Genomic DNA, 26,649 nt, shown 5'->3' with positions numbered 1-26,649 from the left:
GACTATCGTGCCCAATAAGTTATGTATATGATACAAACTAGTCCAGCTCCTCGTAGTTGCCATTAAATAGACCAATGTGCAATGCGAGGTATATTATGGAGTTGGATGCGAAAGCCATAGACGAGTCGGCTAGTGCAAACGTCCTGGTTCTAAGAGGCATCATAAGAGGACGCGATCATGATTCTCGAAAACGATACGGAACCCAAAACTGAAATTCTTCGAAAATAGTTTTGATTTTCAAAAACACATTCACAAGTATGAGATCGGGAATATTAAATATATAATATGGCACGTTCTGACACTAAAGAGCAGACGTTTGACGGAAGCCCATCGGAAGAGAATCTGAATCACTCTGTAGAGAAAAAAAGTTCGCAACAGATGGAATATATCTAAACAATTTTAAATTTTAACTGCTGTATTTATTTCATTCATAAATAATAAGAAGAGCAGAAGGTCTGAAAGTCTGGAGCCCCTGAAGGGGCGTAATATAAACATACGAGCCTTACAAGTGATTGCATTGAAATCAAACGAAACCTAAAAAACAACACTCCTTAATTGATGTTTAAGCATAACCAATAACTATAATGTATTTGGTCAGTCAATTACTCCAAAGTTGTATAGTTCATTGTTTTATTTTCAAAAACCCAATAGGTGCAAAAATTCAGATGGACTTATATTTTTGGTAACCGCCTTAACGCCTATGAAAACAAATGATTTAGATTCAATGTCTTAAATAAAGAAATAAGTTAACTATGAGCCTTAAAAGTAGTTTTTCCTACCGTGGCAATCATTTTAAGCAGATACTGCAAGTATCTTCTTTAAATTTCAATGATTAAGCCGAAGTTAAAAGACTAGCAGTATTGAGAGAATTCTCCTTCTTTATGGAGCTAAAACATGAACTTAAAAGCTAAAGAGTGTTAATGAGTTAATGCATGATGATGATGATGATGATGATGATGCATGTTGATGTAAGAATGACAAACTTTATTATAAACTATTAACTTCTCGTAAGTGACAGATTTTTAAATTATTTTTTAGAAGAATAGTTTTGATAAAACAATAAAATAAAAATAAAAAGATCACTGATGAGATGGAGACACGAAATCACTAGCGGTGTGGATGAAGATTTTCTATGGATAATCTGAGAACAGAGGTTAGAGAGAAATTGTGTCATCAATAAAAGCGATCCTCAGTCATAAGACAGGCGATGCTTTGACAAACACAGCAGTGATTCAAACTTGATAAGCTAGGTGAAATAATTCTACAGAAGGGCTAGGGGCAAAACAATTCTCAATTATTGTCTTTGAAAGAATCACAGAGCACTCGAAGTAGATAAAGTGCATTTATTGAACGTTGCATTTTATAACGAGACTTAGTTCTTTTCGTGCATATTTAACTAAGTGGAAGTTTAAACCCAACCTTAGATTGAATCAGCAATAAGTGAACGTTTTGTTGTCATCTTGTTGACAACAAAAATCACTTCGATGCTTATTTTGTTCACAATAAGTTTTGTGCGGTTTACGGAGCGCAACTTACCGTATAATTAAAACCTTATTCTTTAAACTCTTGTGAATTTAATCGAATATATATTTTTTTAATATAAGCAGCAAAGATTTTTTAATGAGAAGAGCTGTTGGCGAATAATATTCTTGGACCCCTAATTATTTACCTGTGATGGTGTGCAGCGGCAGTATACTGTTGATAGTGAGATGCCCAAGGGTCGTGCGCATGCGCAGCATGTGCCGCATGCGCATGATATGGATGCGCATGCCCATGTGATTCTCCGTAGAGGTCTGGAACTGTCGTTCCTGATGCTGGTTGGTACTGGCTGTTCCAAAACGACGCCGGGAAATTTCTTGAAGACATCGGCGATGCTTCTGAAAATTAAAATTAAATTAGTCCATTATATAAATACTAATTAGAGCAAGGCAAATAATACTGAACAGCGTAGTAAAAAATATACGAATTTTTAAAATTGCTTTTATGTCACTTCTTAATATAGAATCATTCTTTAATTGCTTATTATTAGTTACTTTTATAGCAAAATATATATATTTAATATTATTTTTGTTAAATATTACTGCATATATACATGTACTTATTTTTCTTTTTTGTATACACTTATCTCTCGATCTACACGGTAGATACGTTCCAAAAAATATCGCGTAAATCGTTCCAAAAAATATCGCGTAAATATCACTAATAAAGTAAACGATAAAAATCTTCAGTAACGCTTATACTCCAAAAAGCAAACTGCACGAGCAATGTGAGAGGTTCCAGGTGTAGTATAAGAAGTAGGAGTATGACATGAATCCATGCGTTTGCACATCACCGCGCTATATGTGTGAAACCATTATATTTGATTTGGAATATTTAAAAAAAATATTTTTCTTAACCACATAAATCGAAGAATAAGTTTATTAATTATTTAGTCGTATTGTATATAATAATTTTTATTTATATAATTTTGTAAAAGCTGAATTATATAATATTATTGCCGCGTTGTAATTTTATTAAATATACACACATTTTTTGTCATATAAATCCTCATTAGTGTCGATGAAAATGCTAAGCTTCCAACACACTTAAAAGACCCCCCGCATAGTTTTCTTTTGCGGCATATCTATTGCGTCTCTATCCTATTAAGATAAAGGATGTATTATAACATATAGAACAAAAAAAAAACAAATGGACGACAAACCCCAGTCGACTTTTAATTGTCGCCGCACGGAGGTAACGGAAGAATTTTTTTCCTCCAGAGCCTATGACGTATTGTCAGCACCGCAGACGTCACTGTCGTTATCTGATGCATCAGGCAATAAAAACGCAATAAATTAAGGTAAGGACACCGGCTACCGTCCACGTGAAGGTAACGTGTGCCACTAAATTCTCCGACGGGTCACACCTGTCGGCGAAACGCACCGCGCGGGACCTTATCTCGGCGGGTGGAAATTATTCAGTCAATTCCCGAATTCCACACGGATTCCTGACGATATCTAAATTAGAGGAAAAACGAATTTCACGAATGTCGGACCCACCAATAAAATAAAAGATTGTGTGCCCGCAGGGCAGGTGGAAATTCCGAGACGCCGCGTGTTAGCCAGCCGCCCGCAATGGGTTAATGGCGGACAATTAATTTGGTACACGTTTCGTCATTGTGTCATCTTACAAATCATCCGAAATGATTGGATGACCGACGGTCATCGGTATGATTGGGAAACGTTTAGGTTTTGTGCATCTGCCGCATTATTGGGTATCGTTGATTTATCTTTGATCTTGTTAATCAAAATTTGCAAGATAATTTAATTCATATTTTAAAATTAAATTATGTAATATAGTCATTGCTTGCAATGTAATACTCTAAGTGCACATTTTCACAATTCTGATAAATCGTAATTATTTGGTTATGCAAATTTTTTGTAGATAAAAAGTGGTAAAACACAGAAAACATACATACTTTAATTTTATGTAGGGAGAACTAGAGCGTATTTCATGAACATAACAAATTTTAATAGCAACTTATAACATATATTTATATTTTTATGTACTTATCGATTATTGAAATTCACATTATTTGTACTAAAATAAATGTATTTTAATATCACTATTAAAAACTGGATGTACTTTATCTTAAAATTTAAAAACACGCAACGCTTTTAATATATACAACTTTATAAAGGGGGAATATATAACTATTATAAAAAAAATTTGTAACTACTAATTCAATAGCAAAATTTTCTGGGTCAATGTCAACGAAAATAATCTTTTCTTATAAAACAAATTAAATAATCAGACCAGCGTACGAAATTTATTATCTTGTCTTACTTAAAGCTGCATTGTCTTTTTTATAAGTGGAAAATAATTAATAATAATAATATATTTAGTAAAATTACTTTTAAATTAACTGATTATTGATAACTAAAGTAAAATGAATCACCAATTAAAACATAATTTAAATAGCATTTTTATTTAATATAATATTTACTTTAATATTGGTATGTTATCAGAATTAACAAAAAACAAAATATCAATATGTATCATCTAAAACATCCGGGGGGAAACTATAAAAATTAATAAAAATAAAATACATTTACTAGGAATAACTAGTAGATATATTCCAGAAAATAATTTATTTTATTTTATGGTAAATTTTTTTTGTAGTAAGTATTTATTTTTACTTATATCTTGAGAAAATTTGTTAATTTTTTGAGAATCTACATAATCTTTTTTTGTTCCAAATTAAATTTGTACGAATAGTATTACATTTTTTACAACCGTTATTTTTTATACTGCTGCATAAGAAAGGGCGGGTTTGTGCCAGATGTTTAAAAATATGCAAGGAGATCGAAAGTATTTGAATAGAAAAAAACTGCTTAACATTTTCCTGTCTGATCTAATCGGCCATATCTTTGCTTTGGTAATCAAAAATAATCAGATAAGAAGAAACCGCTCTGCATAGGAATTGGCAGATTGCAAAAATATATAGGGGGCTTTTTACAGAATTGCGCCATAAAATTTGCCTGTCAGCGAACTTAAACCTCGTTTTTTAATACTCCAAAGTTCTTTGCTCATCAATAACAATTACATATGTTTTTTTATTTATCAAAATTTTTCAAGAATCAAGAAGTGATAATGAAACTTTCCATTTCTCGAAAAACCAGAATGCCTATTTAAAATAGATCTATCTCCGTAGTATAATCCTTAACCTATGATCATTTTTATTATATCTGTTAAAACTAATGTTTCTATACCAGTAATTTGTACTTGTATTAAAATTATATACTTATTTGTAAACTTAATTTTGTAATAAACTTTAAATAAAAAATATATGTTTTGTGAGTCTAAAACAAGTTGTTTTATTCTATCGTTATTGAAATTCTGCGTCTTTTTTTTTATTAACCAATACGCGAATAGTGTTTTATAGTCGTAACCGAATCTAACTTTAAACAATTTATTTTTGAGTGAAATGCTCACTAATAACGAAGACGAATATTTTAGACACAGATTATAAGCAACGTGTCTGCAAATGAGACCTTAAAATTAACCGAGTAAATATCCCTGCTATCTTCTCTACTTGCTTGACCGGAGATTTGTATCAATTTTCTTAAAAAATATTTAATACAAACATCTATTAATAAATAAATATTTTAAATAAAAAGAATAGTGTAATATGAAAAATAAAAATATTCAAGTTACATGATAATATATATAATAGTATAATACTATTTACAAAAACAACCAAATAAAGACATGTAGTTTGTAGTACAAACCTTACCAAACATGTCGAGCGTCATAAAACGTCGATAATATATGCGTAAGGTGTTTTAATAATTACCGAACAAGTTAACATATCTATAAAAAATGGTTTATATTTCCTGTCGCATGTCAAGTACCTACGAGCACGTTAAAAACCTCTTTAATTATGGTACACGAAAACGTATATTTAATTATGGAAACGTTTAACAACATAAATTAATATTAATTAATTTATCACATACCAAATCAAAAGTTTTTCACTCATGTTAGATAAGGAATTTAATAAAAGCAAAAATAGATAAAATACGTTCCAGGTATTTAAGGAGATGGTGTGCGAAACACCACAACGATAAATCGCCGATTGATAAATGGTCCTTGTGGCGGATTCACACGGTCCACAATTTGCATCGGACTCGTTTTCGGAAAACAGCCACTGACGGACCTTCCGGCTGGACAAGATCGAGAAGATCAAAAAGAAGACAAAACACTGACTCATCCAGTGACCGGTCAAAAAAAAAGCCGACAAACACAACTCGATTCATAAAAACTCGTATACATTAGAATATCGATACCATCAACGTTGTCGGATCGTAACACGTATCTGGTAATGTTTTTATATTAATTTATTGATTTTATTATAATGAATGAAACTTTATGAAAAGATGATAAAAGATTTTCCAACAATATTTTATCATGGATAATTTGTAATATAAGATATGCATTACTCAAAAGCAGATAGATATAGATAAAATATGTAGTAAAACTTATTCTTTAACAAATTACTCATATTTTATTTTTTAGTTTTATATATTGTAAATATTCTAAGCTTTTGCTGTAAATATAGGTAAATATTTTTTTGTGTGATTAATTTAAAATTAAAGAAACACAATATTTACGAAAAATTAAAATTTAAAATACAATAGTTGGCTAATAAACTAATATATGCTTAAATGGCTGGAAAAAAATTAAGTTCAATGATTGTTCAGTTAAAATATTCTCTAATTTTTACTTATAAATAAAAATTGAATACATTAAACATTATATATAAAAAATATTTGTGAAAGAATCATTTCTTTAATAATAGAATTCTAACGTAATATTTAGCTTGTTAATGGCTTTTTAACAGTAGTTGTCACTAATGCTAGAACAGTAGTAAAATTAACAGTTAAAACTACATTTTACATATATAAGGCCATTTCTAAGGCTTCTGATATAGTTATAAGACCAATATTCTTTGTTTATATTTATTTCACTGCCACATATATTTTTAGTAAAAAATGCATTAAAATAGTAGTTCTAAGCAATTTAAATTGTTTCAATTTCGAAAAGAAAATTTTTGGTTGTTCAGAATGATTTTAGTTAAGTCTGTTAATCATATTTCAAACATCGTTATAATTAGTCGCTAAATTTTAATTTACCTCACACTGCAATTACCATAAATTAATAGTCAAACTTTCAATCCATATTCCAAGATTTTAAATAAATATGCGTTCACATATCTCGATAATGACCCTGTTAAGTATTATAGCACCAATCATTTATGAAAATATTAAGCCATAATACAACACCATTATGCCTTAATCATATAAATTAATTACGTCCATCTAGATAGGCATCAATGCGAGAATTTTTTGCATACGTTCAGTATGAAATACAACTCGCGATAGCGCGAAAATGCATTATTTTCATCGTAACGAGATCGTTACTTTTAACGATTTCGCCTCAAAACCATCACGAGCACGTTATGAATAAATTAATTAAATATAATATACGAAACGATCATTTCAACCCTTATCTGGTTTAATGGAATTAGTTCAATTTACATTAGAATTCAGCACTAACCGTAATTGGGTTAATTAATGTATTTTTTATATTAATTTAATGTAACACGATAACATGGTTACAATACAGTTTTAAGGTCATTACAGTGGAATCGATGACGGCGTTGGGCCGGGTTCCCGTGTCCCGCGGGACAGGTCGTGACTTATGGCCCGCGGGCCTTGTTTTATTGTCGCTGCCTATTTTTATTGTCCCTTCGCCGGGTTCCTTTTGAGATGGTCTCTTGGATTCCTGAGTGTCACCGGGTCTCCGAGACCAGCACAGATTCCTGGCCCGCTGTGAGAAAGGATTTGGAAACGGAATAAACATATTTACATGCTCATCAGATAACTAAATCACTTGATTACAAGGCACAAATATGTCGGGACACTTTGCGGGTACACCTTAACGAGGCGACGTTTTTATTTTGTTTTAGAAAGGTGGCGTGTGAACCGATTTAATAAGGCGGGATTATCCGTAACGCGTTATTCAGAGAGAGCGTCATTTTTGCGCTGTAATTTTGCTAAAAGATTTTATGCAAATCACAAATTAATTTAGCTGCATTTTTTTAAAAGAGCTAATTTTTTAAATATTGATTTTTTTAATTTAATTTTTTTTATATATTTTAACACATTTTTAATTACATTTGAATGATTGGTTTTGATACATAACACATATTTAATTAATTTAAAGCTAATGTCTGTGCTCTAAAGCAGTGGTCGCATGGTTTACCAAAAAATATAATAATTTTTTTCAGCAAGAATCAAGTCGGTAAAATAGCGAAATAAAATTATTTTATCAAAATTTATATTTATTTATGTAACGGCAGAAGGGCGAACAGGAGATAGTCATAGTTAATATCCGCCAGATGGAGTGTCAAGCGACGTGACGCAGATTGCGTACTCTCTCAGTATCAGTAACTGCCGGACATACACGTGATGAGGATGGCCTGTGACGTGTCGCAAGCCATAAGGCTTGCGATTTCCAATACATTGAACAAAAAAAATATTGTTTCATATAATTATGTGCTTTATTCGCATCTTTAAAACGCATCATCACAAAAAATCACTTAAACTACGTTATAAGATTATAAAAATATCTACCCATAGGTCGCTAAAATATTTTAAAGTATAATGATGAACTTAAATATTGTTTTAAATTACCGTCATTATTAAATTAAGAATGTATTACATAATCCACGTAATATATAGCTTATTGCTAATATGCCAAGACAGCTATAATTCGCGTATATTCTTGTAAATATATAAATCGATTTATCTCATATTTATAATAAAAATCTGATTCAAGTGATTTTTAATTTGTATAACATTTATTATATTTTTTTAAACTGAATTTCCTCATGAGTAAAAGTAAAAATGTAGCTTAAACAATAATGTTATTAATACATTTTTATCTCAGTTTAAATTAATTAAATAATATAATACATCGATTAAGATTGTCTTTATGGTGTTTACTCTATAAATACGTGGGTATAAAAGCCGCCGTGCAATTAATTATGCGATATTCGCCGGTAGCGCTCTCGGCACAAAGAAAATGTTTAAGTGAGAATTTATGTAGCGTTTATCCGACAGCCGGCGCTGCTCACCGACAAAATAAAATCTCCCCGGAGATTTATCTCCGGACAGAGATCGTTTTTCGTCATTACCTACGCTTTCCCGAATCCGAAATACACGTAACCGACCCGCCCAGAAATTAAAATCGGTATTCGTTCTAATTTACGGCGACGAATGCCGTCAAATGAACGATATTAAATTGTTTAATAACGCCCATTATGCGGCCCGGCGACCCACTCATAAAACTAATTTATATGACGAAAAATTCGGATGGATATCGGCGGGTGTTTTATTGCCGGTTTCTATTTCGATTCCGGTCGATTTGCCGTGAATGACGTTGTTTTAAATGTATTTTTTTGCCAAAATAAATCATTGAAAAGAGTGCTTTTTAATATTTCACATTTTGAGGTCAGTTAATATTCGATTAGAAATCTGACATCAAACGAATATGCATATTTTATGATTAATTCCCACCCATATCTATTGAGGTCATTATTTTTTCGTACAATTAATTTACAATTACTTTGCCTCAATATCAAACAAGTTGCCAAAAATAATATTTTATTATTAGATCTAGTAATGGATTTGCAAAAAAAACAACAATTGTTGGGAAAGTGTAATCAGCATTAAAGGAAAAAAGCAGGGACGTCATATGGAAGGTGCGGGGGGGGGCATTTTCTCCTCATTGAATTTGGACAGAAAATGTATGTCGTTCATATAAATATTAAAAAATATTAAAAAATTCTAAAAAAAGCTAATCTATATCATCTATTGGCGTTACAGTTAAGTAGTGTTTCTTTTGAAGAAAAATTATATTTTATAAAAAACAGCTCTGGCGATTTCTTAACATTGTTCATAAAGTTCATCAATCATTTAAGAGTGGTTTCTTAAATGTTTTAATCAGCTTATACTATATTATGATTTTAATTGATTGATGTATCTGGCAGTACAGATCATTACTTCTGCTGCGTTGAATTGCTTCAAATACGTTTCAATTATGAATTAAGTCATACCTACAGCATATACTATGTACGTATAATACACGTGTAAACGAAATTTAAACTAATTTTAATTTTGTAATCAGATGGCAACATATATCGGTTAAGCCTTGACATACCAAAAAGTTTCTCGCCAGTTCCCACGCTAATGAAACAATCCTTTTCCTCCTGCTCAGTCCTCGTTTTGTTTTTTTTTTTGTTATTGTCATCGCGACTTCTGATTTTTTCACAGGATCAGCGGCCATCATAAAAGGGCCAATTTGGAGAGCTCATCGGAGGTCTCTCCTCGTATAAAAATATGATAGCGGCTTCGTCCACTTTCACACTAGGGCAGGGCAAGCAGGGCATAAAAAGGCATCGGACCGGTTTCTACCGACCGGTAAGTTATCGCTGGTAGCGCGCGTCTTCCTAAAAGTAAAGGTTGATCGTTTTACTCGATAAAAACAAACCGAAACCATGTTATTCGGGCAAAAAGAAAAACCCGAAGGCATTTCCCTCGGCGGGTCTCTGAGAAACGGTCGGTCGTTTCTATTTGATACGAGGCTCAGATTTATGTGGGTAACGCGGCTACCTTCTCGGTTGCGGGTGAATCAGATAAGATTGGTGATGAGTTAGTTTTCGATCGTGCCAAATATCAAGATTGGTGTTTAGGACAAAGAAGGGTTTGAGAAGATACACCGAAAAATTATCATACTAAAAAACTTGTTTTTTTAACTGTGCGATGTGTAACGTTTATTATAAAAAAATAATACAATAATTACATAAAATCTAAATACAAGTTCAAAGTTATAATAATGGAAGCAGTCTAGAATTTTGTGTCCTTGGACGGATCGCAGTATTAATTGTGCATCGTACAAATTAGTCCTGTCGACGTGTCCGATCCCAAGGGTACCCTTGGGAGATATTTCAAACGGGCGTGCTTTTCACATCGCGTGAAGTTTTCTTTGACGGCTTTATAACTCACGCGGACGTTTGCGATTTCATAACAAATTTTCTGAGACGCAGTCTTTGATTTTCGCGCTATTTATTCGAATTCCTACGACCGAATCTGAAATTCTGCATAGATCATCCGAACGAGGGAGATTCATGCGTTTTCTGACCTCATGCTTTAAACTTTGCTGTACATCATTTCGACAAGAAATTATTGTATTATTATCATTTAGTTTAGATAATAAGCAAGTATCGCAAATATACTATGAGAATATCAAACGTTGCGCATATTACACGTATAAAATATAAATTATTATAATAATAATATATGATTAATTGAAATTCTCGCGCGACGCGATATCATACATAATACACGAGTACACGATATTTTCACATTCCAAGCGCGTTTCCGAATCGCGCCACGAGCGAGATCGCGATGCGAATGTGACGACTGAATTACGCAATATATCAAACATGCGAATAATACCAGGCCTGTTCGGAACGTAAATTAGTTTGCGTAATTGTTTCGTCTTTTTCGTCGTTTTTCAACTTCCCTCGTTCCGGGTCGAAAGTCAATCTCGCAATGTGCCGATGCCTTCTCTCTTTCGAGGGAGTACTATGTATACACCCATAAGTCGGTATCGTGTAGAATTTATTCGGTTGTTCTCCCATAACATCTCTCTTTTGCCGAGTTCACCGGTCTCGTGCATACAATGCCGGGGTTAAGCCCTAACAAGCCTTTAGGTAGCTCTCGGCGCCGCCAGAAAACAAAACTTTTTAACTGAATGAATGTGATAATGCAGAGGGAGCTTTTAAGCTCTTTTAAATGCTTGTCGAATTATTTCATCGGTTTCTTAAACAATTAACGAATTTAATTATAAATTGTTATTTTAATATAAAAATAAATTGAATTTAAAAAAAGTCCGATATGAGTTTTGGCGAAAACCATAAAAACTCAATTACACTAAAATAAATGTAATTGAAGACTCTACTTCAAGTCGTTGACTATCCGAATCAAGCAGATAACTGAAAAAAAAGAGGCCTTGGAAGTGTATTATTTTTCCTTAATTTATATTATACCAGAAAACATTTGTATACTCACAAACTTGTAGTTAATTTGGAAGTATATATTTTCCTAAATTCTTAATTTTGGAATAAACTTTTATACAAAATAAATCGTAACTACAAAGTAAAATGAAGAAAAAAATATTTAAGAGAGCTATTAGAATTACCAAAATAGAAACAATAAAGGAAATATAAACTATGCACAATAAATATAACTGTTGCACGTCAGACGTTTATTAAAACGCAGAAAGCTTGAAACTCGCCGATTTTTTTTTAGAAGAATGCCAAAACATACAATTAATTTAATTAAATCCTCTTGCGTTCTTCCGCAAAGGCTAAAACGAAATCAGAAACGTAATAATATTTTCATTCGCTTTTCTTGGCTATTTAATTCCGACAAAGTAACGAATACAAAGAACAAATTAAACGCGAGGGATGAACTCAGTTTAAATTTAAACTCGCATAACGTGTTATGTACACGTGTAATACAAATATATGTATAATAGCGCAGGAGATCCGATGAACATAATTCAGTGTTGAAAGTTACAGCAGGTTAAGCCGCGACCGGAGCACATCATAATGTTTAGTGATTCCCTGTGAAACGTATATATTTACGGCGGCGACTCATAAAACATTTTTAATGAGACACGTTGAGTACGACACTAGTCACGGTAGACAAAATTATAGTCGCGACTAATCCTCGGCTAGGACTACCTCTTGACTGTAAGGAGTCCGTGAACGCGTTATTTCATTGTTATATGCGCACATAAATAAATTTATACACTCATATAATAGCTTATAAAATATATTATATTGTACACGCTTTGTTCATATTGAATGTACTTTTATGACCTATTAAATTTGTCGTTATAGCTGTGTAGTACAATATTTATTGCATATTTAAGTTGTGTATACAACGTGAATTATGTGTTTTGTTTCAATTACATTAAAATATATTTTTATATATAAAAAAATTATGCAACTTTAATGTATATTTTCTATATATAATATACAAATTAAGATTATGAATATGTTGATAACATAGAAATATAATATATATAAAGTGTATGATTTATCAACATAAATTTTTTTAAATACTTCACTTCGGACTTAAGTAGTAAACACGTACTTTCAAGTTTTTGTATTGCGGCTTTAGTTAAGATTTGTTAATAACAATAATGAGAGAATTTTTTCCTTTTAAAAAAAATTACGGATCTGCATTTTGTATGAATTCCATATGAAAAGAAATGCAACAGCTTTGTGCAATTTATAGCGACATATTGGATGTCAGACAATGCCATCAAAGGGATGATTTAAAAAAATAAATCTATTTTTATTTTTATTTTACGGATGAGCCTTGAAGTGGACCATACAATTTGAGGAATAAAATAGTAAAACAAGATGAAACTGAAGCATATCCATCGATAACCATTGAAAAATTATCAAACAAGGTAGTCTTCCCACGCAAAGATTTTTAAATAATATTGACAAGACCTGAAAGAACGGTTTTTAGATTCACAATGAATTGTCTGATCACTACAGAGCAACCAGAATCGACACATGTACTCTTTTGCAAAAAATAACAATTACAGCGATTTCTTTAAAATCATAACAGGAGCGAACTAGGGCCCTGAGAAAACAATGATTCCGAACTTAATGACAAAAATGGCATTTATATATTTTTTAACATCATAATATAAATTCTTGAATAAATAGTTATAGGTACGAGTTAACCCTTTCTATGGTATAAATAAATATAAAAAATAGCCACCATTACGACATACTTTCTGTAATCATATTTTATGCTAAATAATTTAATTAGGCATTAAAATTATTAAAAATATCTACTCATAATAACCTGATAATTAGTTGTGTTTTTTATGCTGCTCAGTGTTGCCATATAGTGAATTTCTAGTCCAGGGCTAAAGCAATAAAATATTGCCATCGCGGTGAAAACGCTCGATTATCAAGCGTTTATATTAAGACTCGAATAAAGTAAATCTAAACCGAATTTTGTCCAATAGGAGAACGCAAAAAAACAATTATCCCTTCTCAGAAGTCAAAAATTCACGTCAAAAGCAATAAAATCGTGCCGTCGCCGTCGCAGTGGGAACGCTCGTTACCGAGCGTTCCCACTGCGACGGCGCCGACACGATTTTATTGCTTTTGACGTGAATTTTTGCCTTCTGAGAAGTGATAATTGTTTTTTTGCGCTCTCCTATTGACCAAAATTCGATTTAAAAATATTTGGATCAGCCCTCTTATATTAGAAGTGCATAGTTATATTGGTAAGAATAGCTATCATATTTTTAAAACATAATGTAAAATCGAAATGCAGACAAACTAAGGAGCAATATGTGAGATAGATTCGAGACTATTTTTTCTAGATTCTAGAATGAGCACATGAAATTAAATGTATTATTTTTTATCCAGTCGTCAAAAGTCTCACGAAGAAACGGTAATTTCAACCCCTAAATCAGAAATCCCTAAATATCACACTAAATACTTTTCTTTGAGTATGGTTTGATTCAAAAGAAATGATTAATTTTAACGTGTTAAAAAAGACAAAACAGTAATGTTAGAAGTATATAGTAAACTTTCAATTCGATTGAGTATGCATTGAGTGAAAAAATACAATTTCTCATGAATAAGCAAAAAAATATTCTCCACAATTGACTCGGGATAAAATCTGCAACCTTAGTTGGGAAGTTTTATTGCAGCCCCATATTTACCGGACTAGGCTCCTTCCACCTACCACTTGTTTCTTTTAATGAATCATTTCTGAGAAAAATGCTATCTGAGTTTATTGATAAAAACGTCATTTCTTTAAGGCTTAAAATTTTAAATTTAATATTTAAAATCGTACCATGCTGTATATAACAGACTTTTATATATTCTAAAGAGCCATAGATAAATCAAACATTATCCAATACAGTTCTTAGTTGTCATATTGTTAATAAATTGGATACAATAATGGCAAAAATTCTGATTGATTAATGCTTATGAATCATATTTTACATAAATTATTTCATATATTTTTATAAATTTGTAATTTTTGTCAGCTTCAATTCAAGACTTGATTTGTCTTAATTTTATTTAGCTATGGCTCTGCTAATGCATTCTAAAGTTTGTATAACGATAATCTATGAGAAAACAACCATAAACTCGGTTATGCATTGTTGACTTGAGTGTTGATTATAGCAAGTGCATTCTATGTCAATTGACTTTCTCCTATATTTCCAGGAATTAGTTTCAGTAAGCATATTAGAAGCATACTCATTTTACTTGAAAGTATTTATAATGTTATTATTATTTTGAAATCAATTCGACATTACCCATTTTAATACGTGAAAATTCATATTCACTTATGGAATATGATTTATATTAATTTAGAAAATATAAATTAAATTAGGAAATATTTTTATTACGTATCCGTTATTAAATTAACAAAAAGTATAGCTTTTAAACATACAAAATTTTACTGAATTATTACACAAAATTTTTAATATAATATTAAATATATATAATATATGATATTAAATTTTAATAATAATTTTAAAACTATAATATTTTTTTAACGTATGATATGTTCATAATTTAAGAAGTAAGCGAAACTAAAATTTGCTTTGAATTTAAATTAAGATAACAACCAGTGGTGCTAATGAAACAATCAAACTCAATAAAATAATGCTGTTTTACGCGACTTGAGTATTATTTATTTTAGAATATTTAAAGTAATATGTATCTTTAAAATGATTTTTTTAATTCAATAAAAAAAACTAACTAATAGAACATCTATATATTATTTATTAATCTCATGTGACTTCACAATCGACTCGGTTAAATTTTATAAGACTTAAGTTTAAACTTTTTACGTTATTTTTTGTATTGTTTACAATACTTGAATCAATCATGGATGATTGAACATTATGTTTAATTTAGTTTGAGAACCGTTTCGGTAACAATCAACACAGAAATACATCGACGCGATGAAAACTCCAAAGCCATTCTTCACTTAGCACGTACGACGATAGATCAAAGAGCGACAAACGGCCCCCGGCGATATATCCATCCGCCGATTTTTTTTCATCACTCTTTCACATCGTTAATTAAAAGAAAATGAGTTGGAAAACACATGTATTCATAAATTAGTGGCGTTTTAGCGGCATGAGTAAGTGCGTGCTAACTGGCGCTTAATTAAACAACCGAGTAACCAACAAAGGGGCCAAGCCGCGGATTTTCAAGAAACCGAAGCCGGGTAATAATCGTAAATATGCCTGGTTTTTATACGCACGTATAAACATTTCAAATCGCAGCGTTGCGATGCTCTATTATACATTTATCAACGTGGAGCTTTTTGTAAGACGACAACTCGCCGCCATGAAAAGCTCGGCCGGCCGACAAAAGTTCGAGCGACTGCTGCTTTTAATAAAACTAAGCCTTAATGTAAAATCACCGAAAATATATCTCAGTATTAAACAATACATCTTTCGGGCGTCGAATTGGATTAGGCGTTGGCGACGAAAATAAATCTTGTCGGAAGAGCAATGAAAATATAGAAAAATTCTTGAGAAACATTTCGTTGTCACGATGGAAAGTAGAACAATATATTAATTGATACTTTCTCAATATGATATAATGTAATGACATTTAATAAAAAAAATACGGCCATTAACAATATATCACAACGTTACAAGAAACACAACAGTTTTCTCGTACATTTTCACAAATTAAATATAACTGAAACAATGGCTTTCGTTGCGTGTAAGAATCGTAATAAATTTAAGATTTTCTAAACATGATACATATCGATAAATAATAAAACCATACGATTGTCATTGTTAAATTGATCATTAAATAACCTATACAATCATAAAAAACATATAGTAAATAACATTAGAAAAGAAGAGTATTTTTAATATAAAAATTATAAATCAGCAGATAATTTAGTCAAGTTTTTATCATTACAATTACTTCACGTATTTAATAATCATTTAATTTAGAAACACACTAGTGGTATAAGTAGGTGAATAATACCTGAAAGACCTAGGTTTCGAATACCATATGTACTTTATTATTTTTGAATTTCAATCGTTAACAATATGCAAAATTAAATTCTTTTAAATACTGATTTTACAAATAACAAATAAGGTTTAGAAATTCATGTTAATAAAAAAAATCCATCAAACCCTAAGAAGTCGTTCTTTAACTGAAATTATAGCATAAGTAATTAACAAACATAATTCAGTAGAATAGCAACGATCATTACATTACATTAGAAATAATGCGTCTTTTCAAAACTTAAAAAAAGCATAAGGTTTTTTTAAAACAGAATTATTTGCTAACACATAAATTATTTGCATATGTTGCTAACACAGATCATAAATTTTACAATAAAGTATAAAATCATAAATAATTATATTTTTTTATTCTCAAATAATTAGAAAATTTCAATTTTTCCACTAAAAACATTGATTTGTTATACAATTTATTGCGGAGAGTTTCACATTTAAAGGTAATTCATTGTTAAAAAAATATCTTTGTAAATACCAGTCTCCTAGAATAGAACGATAATTATCGTAAGTTTTAAACTGCAATAAAAATCGCCATTAACCACAAACAACAAGAAGAGACTCACTTAACCGCTATTTTCGTTGTACTTTAAATTAACGCTAAATCAATCAGAGATCACTTTAGAAAACCGCGCATTAACCATCGCACAAAAAGGCGCAATAGATCAAAGCGCTCCCCCTACACAAAAATAAAAACGACAAAACGCTAAAACACAATAGATTAAATCCGTAAATAAATCCCCTGTGTCAGCGGCGATAAACGACAAAAGATGAAAACCCTCATATTAATGGCCTACTCTTGTATCCATTGTTTCGGAAAGTGTTAGCATAACGCGGATTTGTCAGCAGCTGGCATAAAGCCAAGCGAATCTTCGTTTCGTGTAACGAAAATTACACCACCGAATTATCGCACTAAAAATCTATATATACAAACAAACACGAGAATAGGAGTAGAAGCTGTTAGGTGATGTATCAATTAATAGGAGGTATGGTATAAAAGTTTCAGGAATTAAGAAATAAATAATATGAAATGAAAATGGTTATATTATATATGTATATATTGTAGAATAAAAGAAAAGGGAGTAAACAAAAGTTAAAGTAATTGATAAGAGCTGATATTGAATCAAAACCGGGTCGCATATTATTAAAGTTAGATGTCACAGTATCTAGTTAATTAAAAATCTTATAATACATTTTTTCATAATTATAATAATATAATTTTAAATTTTAAGAAGAGACTATGGTGTTAATAAAATGTGAGACTTTTAAGAGTAACTATGAAAAATATTTTTTATAAATCATTTATTTAATATATTCTAACGAAAGTAATATAGATATTAATTTCCCGTATAAGCAAAAATAGCATTTTTTAATATTACTTAATAAATATAAAGCTTTTTAAAAGATACATCTATTTTTAAAAATACAACAAAAATATAAACGTTGCTATCCAAAAAAAATGATTTTCAACATTTTTTTAACAAACTCGCATGAAAAATGGATGTTTTTTTCTTTATTTATTATATTTTCTGTAGAATTTCATTGCTATATTTTACTTGATTTACTATTGAAAATAAAATATTTTAAGCATTAACAATGAAATTATTTTTTTCTATACTTTTAAGACATAACTGAATTCGGTAAAAAAATTCAGTCGGCAAAAAACCCTGTCAGATCAGTCTGAAAACTTTTTTGACGCACCTCTCATACGTACGAACGAACACAATAAAGGCTAGCGGTTTGAGCTAATTTTGGAAGTAATAACTGTTCTCGAAATTGACTTGTCACACACACTCTAAAGTCTAATTTCGTTTTGCCCAAGAGTGCGTGTCATCCAGTAGACATCACGCCTCCTCGTATGATTTATTTCAGCTATATGTCGTCCGTATCGGGTTGCGACAGGAGGGTTACCTTAGTTAACATTCGTGTTAAATGAGCCAAACATCGTGAACATGTCAAGGTGTAAAAATGTGTTCGTTAATGAATAATAATAATTAAAATCGCAAACACAGAGATAGTAATTGTGACGTCGGGCGAGATTGTGTGTGAATGAATAGGTATATTTTATATATTCATCACGATAATATATGTACGGAACCTGTACGAATTAATTGCTTACGTTTGCTTTTATTAATTGGATGCCGGTAATTGTTATATCCATACACTAGCGTTATTTACTGTGCATACGTAGAAGAAGCACATGTGAAATAGTTAATGAGCGCGATAAAAATATCGCGGTCGTACTAATTTTTGTCTTGATAAAAACTATCATAGTCATGCGTGCATTTCATACGAACGCAATTAAATATGAGTGATATGTATTTTATGTGAGTATTATTTATATTGAGAAATTTCTGTAAAAAATTCAACAACAAGAATGAGAAGCATTAACTTATATGTTACTCATAGAATTAGGACCGCTTCTATTATCACGCCATTTTCTATATTCAAAGTTGAATTTTATTACTATTTTTTTATGCAAATATAAATTAAAATCATAGATCTGTCTCTTATTGATTATAAAAAAACAGGAATTAAAATAATTTTATCTTACAACAGATGTTCATGCTTCACGATATATGGTTCATTGTTTACCATTTCATAATTATAATTGTCTCAAAGACATTGCATAATTAATATCTATATTTATTTAATTAAGAAATTAACATGAAAATTGTAAATAAATCTACTAACCCTAATATAAAAAAATTCGCAATAATATTTTTCAGACTTTTAAATCATAGTTATCTCAAATACAAAATAAATATTTGTAGATCCTGAAATATATCCTTGTTTTATTATGCCTTTAAAGCTATATTTTTTTTAACTATATTCATAAATATATTTTAAACTATTAATCAATTTAAACGATGAGAAAATATTTCTATTGCAAAATATATTTTCAGAAGAAAGCGCAAACAGTTAGATAATCACCATGAAGTTTTATTACACTTGATCGTTTACACTTAGCTTTGCTTTGTGTCTCTGCACACGCATATGACTATTTCCGTTCGATTCAGTCACATCGGCTGAATTAAATGCCCTAAGGATTGTTCCTGTCAAGCTGAAATGGCTTCGGACGTGCATTCCTCTCAGTTATCAATCCTTCGTAATCCCAGCACAATTGCGCTGCTTGCTCTTGGGGTTTAAAATTAAAGTGACAACTCTTCCGAGCCTACACGTTGTCAAGATATAATTAGAATATTGATTTTTAATTGGTAATTTCATATCGATTGGCTTGAGATCTTGTATACATATATTATGTATATTTCCGTTTTCAATAAAATGTGAATGAAAAACAATATAATGGTAATGCAGCTTCCCGGTCGAGATGCTCATTATGCGAATTCCTTAGGCACATTAGCACGAGGTGCCAAATTGGTGGTTTTATTAGTGAATTAAGATGCACGAGCAACGACTCACTCCCAGCAGTGGTCAAAAATAGCGTACATAACATAACAAACGTGCACTCGATGAATTAAAATGAAATAAATTGAATTGATCAATGTTTATAAGTAAAAATAATATAATGAATTTCCGGTCATAATAAAAATCGACAGATATGATGACTTGTTTATGATGAATTGTTTAACTCTAAAATGCTTTGGACTAGCATAGACCTACAATACGGGTTTCGTCCGCGTCGTTCTATGGTCACTTGTGCCTTTCGTAGGCAGTGACAAAATCCCTTAATACTAAAATCAATGTTGGTATATATATTTATCATCTATTTCAATCATCTCTCCGGTAAGTATTTATTTTATTTAGAGTATCACAGGGATTCAATCTGGGTCCTTAACGACATACATGCGACAATTATGAAGAATATCTAAGCCGAATTTGCCCAATAGGAGAGCGCAAAAAATAAATATCCCTTCTCAGAAGTCAAAAATTCACGTCAAACGCAATAACATCGTGCCGGCATCACCAAAGTGGGAACGCTCGTTACCGAGCGTTCCCACTGCGACTGCGCCGATACGATTTTATTGCTTTTGACGTGAATTTTTGACTTCTGAGAAGTGTTTTTTGCGCTCTCTTATTGAGCAAATTCGGTTTGAATACACTTTGACCAATGCTCTCGTATCAGAAGTCCATAGTGATATCAATATTTACTGTAATGTATTTTTTAACACTTATAATACTAAATATTTGATTAAGAGCACTTATAATTTTAATAAAAAAAAATTGTTGGCCACCCAGATAGGTCATAATTGCTTCCGCTTATTTTCCCCTAAAAGTTTAGTTGGATTTATTTATATTTGGTCTTGACCTAATGTAAGCTCTAACCCTGTAATTTGGTCTAAAATTCTCATTAGGTAGAGTTGGGTTTGGTTAATTCGTGTAGGTTAGATTTGGGTTTGGACAGCAAATATACGTTTTATAACTGGCAAATTAAGTTTCATAGACATTTTAAAGCACCATGTAATTTCAGTAGCGCCTATTAGAAATATATTTAGAGTTCACAAGTGAAAACATAACTTCACCGAAAAATACACATTCGCTGTAACATTTACACATCGCATGTAAATAAACAATGATAAGTATGTAAATGTATATATTTCTGGATATGGAAAAGTAAATAGCAGATAATTTTATAAGCACCTGCTAGATAAATTATATTTTTACTGGTAAAAATATATGTTTATCTAATGGAGAAAATGTATTCTAATATGATTTCACTGAAATGACATATTTTAAAAATATTTTCGGAATAGAATTGAGACTGCTTTTCTTTAGATGTTGTTTAAGGGATATCCCGAGAATTTCAGGTTTAGAATCAGAGACGTCATTACAGCTTTTTAATTGTCAGCTATATGTCGCTAAATATCAGGTATAGCAAGGTCTATTTACTTGGCTTGTTTCAATCTTCTCATATTTTTTTTGTTTAGTGAGTATTACAATGAACTGATTGGTATGATTTTTTTGTATATTTATATGTATATTTTTCAAGAGCTTTCAATTTCTTTATCATCTTGCATTCGTCATGACAATAAATAAACACAATGGCTATATGAATTGACATAAGAGATTAATACTTGATATCGAAAGCAAATTATTTATAGTCATTAATGCTGATGGATATTACAAAAAAATAACGTGCGCCGAAATCTGCGCATGAATTTAAATTGTTTACATTCTGAGAATATTATGAACATCTCATCATTAAAGCTTAGCGTTAAAGCTCGCGAAAAATTCGCGGATTTTTAATGTAGACGGCAGAGTCGTAAGTAGTTAACACAATTATTGTTTAATGAATTGGATGTTGAAGCGTTCCGGTCGTAAAGCGTATGCTTCATACTAATATGCATAACATTGCGAGAACATGTCATCGGTATGCCGCCGATCGGATTCCAAAAAACCAATGGTGTTAAACCAGCGACCATTAACATTTTGCAAATATGATCGCGCGTTATATCGACCGTGACCGTGGCGGAATGGAGAGTGCATTTGCGCTTGCATATCTTGAAATAATTCACGTCAATCTCGGTGACACGCGATTATTCAAAGAATTCGCTCGGACCTAACATTTATTTCGCTCGTTTTAATTAAACCCACACATCCATTAATATGTGTCACTGTGAAGATTTTATAAATCGCACGAAAAATCCTTATTGTATTTTTTTACGTATTCCGCTTTTAACCAATGAAAAAAACACTAGGATCAAATGGAAAATATCCTAATCAAATTCACTATATTGACGACGTCTCCTGATGGAAACGCTGGTAGTAAATCTTTTCGGAACATTTATTCCTGAACCAAAACAACAGGTAGACATTCATCTTGAATTAATGTGACTTGATAGCCATTACGCCGGTCGCTTTCATAACTCTGAAGAAATTAATGCGTCTTACGAAATTAATATCCTTCGCGCGAGCGAATAAATAGAAAATTCGCTTAACGCGACTATTAGTACGTGAACATTTTATGTACATTTTAATTAGTGTATGAAAAGTATTTTTCTAAAGTTGCTTTATTTAATTAAATATTTAAACACAGTCATCTGAACATAATGCGTGAAGTTAGACACAAATAAAGAAATACATATTTAATAAATGGTTTTAAACTTAGCTAAAATTATTTAATAACTATTTTCATGTAAATAGATGTTTACATATAAACAAATATAATATTTTGAATACTAATTTTATGTATTATCATTAGTACGATACTATTTATGTATTATATTATATAATATAGCACAGAATATGATTTTTTAAATATCTGTATATGAAAAAATGTATTATATCTTAAAAGAGCTATAAATTGTCTTGAATTAATCAGAATTATCGTATAATTTTAAAAGCTCCTCATATTAGACATATTTGTCGAGGCAGGTATATTTCTTAATATTGATTTTCTGCGACATAAAATACATATAAGGTTTGTCGCATATAATGTTTTCGTTATTTAAAACAATATACAGTAGATCAAAAATATAAAAAAACGACAAGTGTACAATGCTTTTTATATTGTAATTTTTTGACAAGATTTACTCAGTTTTAACAAAGAAGTAAATAAAATTGCAAAGCAACTAAAAGTATTTTGCTGAAACTACTTGGATATTTGTATATTGAAAAAAATCTGCTTTGAATTGAATTGTGAAATAAATAAATTTGAATATTATTTTTAAATCTGGCCAACAGATTGAAGAAAAAAATCTGATCCCATACGCTTCTGCATATTAAATATATATATAATGACGGAATAGCATAGTCCGTAACGTCTCAGACTAGTAACTCTGAGGTTGCGGGTGCGAGCCCCGGCAGCGGAACTAAAATTTTTATATATTAATAATAAAAATTGGCCCTAGCTACAGTGACATCTGTCGGTTATAGATTATATTACTCATAATAATTTATATTTATTAATCTAGATGTCACCGATTCCCAGACTTTGTCTGTTGGGTAATCCTTACTTGTAGGTATTAATTATATATCTGATTGACTTACTCAGTTGGTACATATTTGTCCGTTGTAACACATTGGGCTTACGCCTGTGAGATTACAACGAAAGATTTAATAAAAATAAATAAATACACAATAACTAGATCATGCTCTGATTTTCATAATTATCACAATAGAAAAATACAAAAACACAACTCCATACAACAGAAAAACCGACTGGGATGATTTCAAAAAATCATTAAACATAAAAATAAGTTGTAATCTATTTATTATCTAAATAAAAATATATAAGATGCAGCGTAATAAAACAAAATCTTTCAAAAGCGAAGGTTTAAAAATAGCAATAAACGCAATAATCTCACGACAAATCCAAATTAAATAAATCACCAAAATAACTGATAAAGCTAATCACCAAAAAAAAAGAACGAGGCAATCCAAGAATATATTAAAAGCCTTAGAATAAGAAATCCTCAACAATGCTCTTCCCCGTTCAGAATTAATATTAAAAATGGTTCAGAGACGACAACGATAAATCTGAATCTTTCAGTGATCACTTACTAAATACATTATTTAAATCATTTTCCAAGATAGATGACACTTGAAAAAATGATCACAATAGTGACAATGAAATTTGCGATATTTTAAATTCTCTATAAAAGAGGTTAAATACATAAAAGAAAAATATATATTTGCCAAGAAGTCACCGGGATATAACCTATTAAGCGGCAAAGCCATAAAATATTTGCCGGTGAAAGTGATTTGATTATTCAACTCAATAGAAGGTTGTTAAAAATCATAATTTCACTGAAACCAGGAAAATTACCAGAAGATATTGCCTTCTACAGACCGATAAGTATCTAACCAGTTAGTATGTCAAAAATATTATATAAAAATATATTAATATAGAATCAAAACGTAATCTCTTACTATATAATCAAATAAACAGGTTGGCAAAATATATCAATGAAAAAATACTCCTCAGCCGTATTATTTTATATAATCCAAGCTTTTGACAAAGTATAGTATAATTAAAATTCTGCTTAAACGCAACATATTCGTAATTCATCGAAATTAAGATCGTATAAGTAAATACAAAACTATACCAAATATCATCGGGTGTGCTTCAGAGCAGCGTTCTTTGACCGATGCTGTTTTGTTATACACGCTAGATCTTTCTCAGACGAAACCAACAAGAATTGATACGTTTACCAAGAATAATACAATAATTTCGTCTGATACCGATCCAAAAATAGCATCGAAGAAACTGCAAGATCATCTCTCAAAAGTCCTAGCTTGGCCATTAAATGTCGAATTAGATCCAATGAATCTAAATCAACCCATTTTACATTTACGCTGAACAGAGATATTCCTTAATGGGAGATGAATACCACAAGAAAGCTTCTCCAATTATATTAGAATTCATCTTGATAGAAGACTGACCTGATAAAATTATACTTGGAACAAAAGAAAACATCTAGTACTGCAACTTTACAGGATTAAATTATGTTTATCATTGGAAAACAAAAAGATAATATATAACTCTATCATATGGCGTAGTCTTATGAAGTTCAGATTTGGAGTGTGACCTCCATTTATAATATCAATATTCTTGGGAGATTCGTTGTTTTAAAATTATTAAATTCTTGTGAACCATTATGCTTATCATCGCCGTCTATTAATGTATGAAGTATACTATTTAAAATTATTTATTTGACTTAAATTTCATGTGAATAACCTTACTAAAAATGTGTATATAGAAAGCGCACATACAAATCGTCGGAAGTGAAATTAAGTATTGAATGACATACGTAAAAACATATCAAAATATTTATTAACAAATTAATTTTAACTGATGTAAACAATCGCCGAAACGCCCAATAAATATGCCAGTCAAAATAAATTCGTTTATTTTAAAAGTGACGTTGAATGATTTGTAAACTTAACCGTGATATTAAAATTGAATATTTAAACGCTCAAATGAGCTTGGCAATGGAATATGAATACATTCCATTAGTCGATACTCTATTTATCAATTATATGGTTAATTAACCACATAAAATTGCTCATATGCGACGGGAATATGAGTGCGAACCTAGATGAATATATTTTTATATTAAATTAAATACGTGATATAGATAGGCTGTATTAATTAACCCGACCAATTAAAAAGCATCTTAAGCTAATTTAATAAGACCGGTAAGCATAAGAGAACTTCGTTAATTCAGTGTTGGGGGGGGGGGGTAGCTATCAGTAGGGACTTTCGAGTATAAGTAACTGTTTCAGGAAGGGTTCTCGGCGAATATAACCCAAGACATAATTAAATTCCCGAGTGCCACACGCATAATGAAATTAGTTTTGAACCGGTTAACAGGAGAGGATATCGCCTCCGTCTGCCGGTCGAGAACTTTTCGGGGAGTTAACCGCCTTATTAATTATAATCCGAATTTAATCGGCGAAAGTTTAGCGAAAAAAGTTTCAAGACTCTCGAGAGGGAAAGAGATGTTTTCTGGAGATTTTTCATTAAATTTGTGCAATTACCTTTAGTTGAACTGGAGCCTGATTTGTCACAGCCTAAAGCTCTAGTGAAATGTTCGTCCACGACTGTGGCGACGTCGCCAGAGTAGTGAGTGAACACAACACAGTTGGCGGAAACGTATTGGGCGCGAGAGCCTCCGCCACCAGACCCTCCGCCCCCGCAGCTCCCATCGTCGTCGTCTTCTTCTGCGCCTCCAACTATTGAAAATAATAAATTAATCTAAACATAAACATTTTTTGCAACGAGTTTACATATTTTGCCAAAAAAAAATAACATAATAGAATTCAGTATACGTAAAAAAAATAGCTCTATATTCTTCGGATTAAAATATTAAATTTTATTTTTCAGTGAAATTCATCATGTTTCAGTCCCTTTCTTTAACAAAATATCTTAAAATCTTTATAATTATTTTTTTACATTTCGTTTAGTTATAAACTATGTTACGTAGCACATATTTTATTCATTGAAAGCAAAATTTTGGGCGCTAGATTGTA

The 26,649-nt window shown here is 30.9% G+C and overlaps 1 protein-coding gene across 9 annotated transcripts in view; it reads right to left on the bottom strand.

The window, feature by feature from the left end:
- The window catches only part of vg (transcription factor vestigial), a 128,165-nt gene that overhangs the window by 42,419 nt on the left and 59,097 nt on the right, over positions 1-26,649 (bottom strand). For all 9 annotated transcript variants that reach the window (XM_088200490.1, XM_088200493.1, XM_088200498.1 and 6 more), the window contains 2 exons: positions 26,158-26,352; positions 1,670-1,877 (listed from right to left, as the gene is read on the bottom strand). In XM_088200490.1, the coding sequence (XP_088056616.1) occupies positions 1,670-1,877; positions 26,158-26,352 (403 nt within the window). The remainder of the gene's footprint in view (positions 1-1,669; positions 1,878-26,157; positions 26,353-26,649) is intronic.

The sequence above is a fragment of the Plectrocnemia conspersa genome, unplaced genomic scaffold (assembly GCF_051122295.1).
Source record: "Plectrocnemia conspersa isolate PC_06_02 unplaced genomic scaffold, ASM5112229v1 ptg000012l, whole genome shotgun sequence".
Classification (NCBI taxonomy): domain Eukaryota; kingdom Metazoa; phylum Arthropoda; class Insecta; order Trichoptera; family Polycentropodidae; genus Plectrocnemia; species Plectrocnemia conspersa.
Note: the sequence above shows the minus strand (reverse complement) of the source record. Positions and strands in the feature narration are given on the sequence as shown.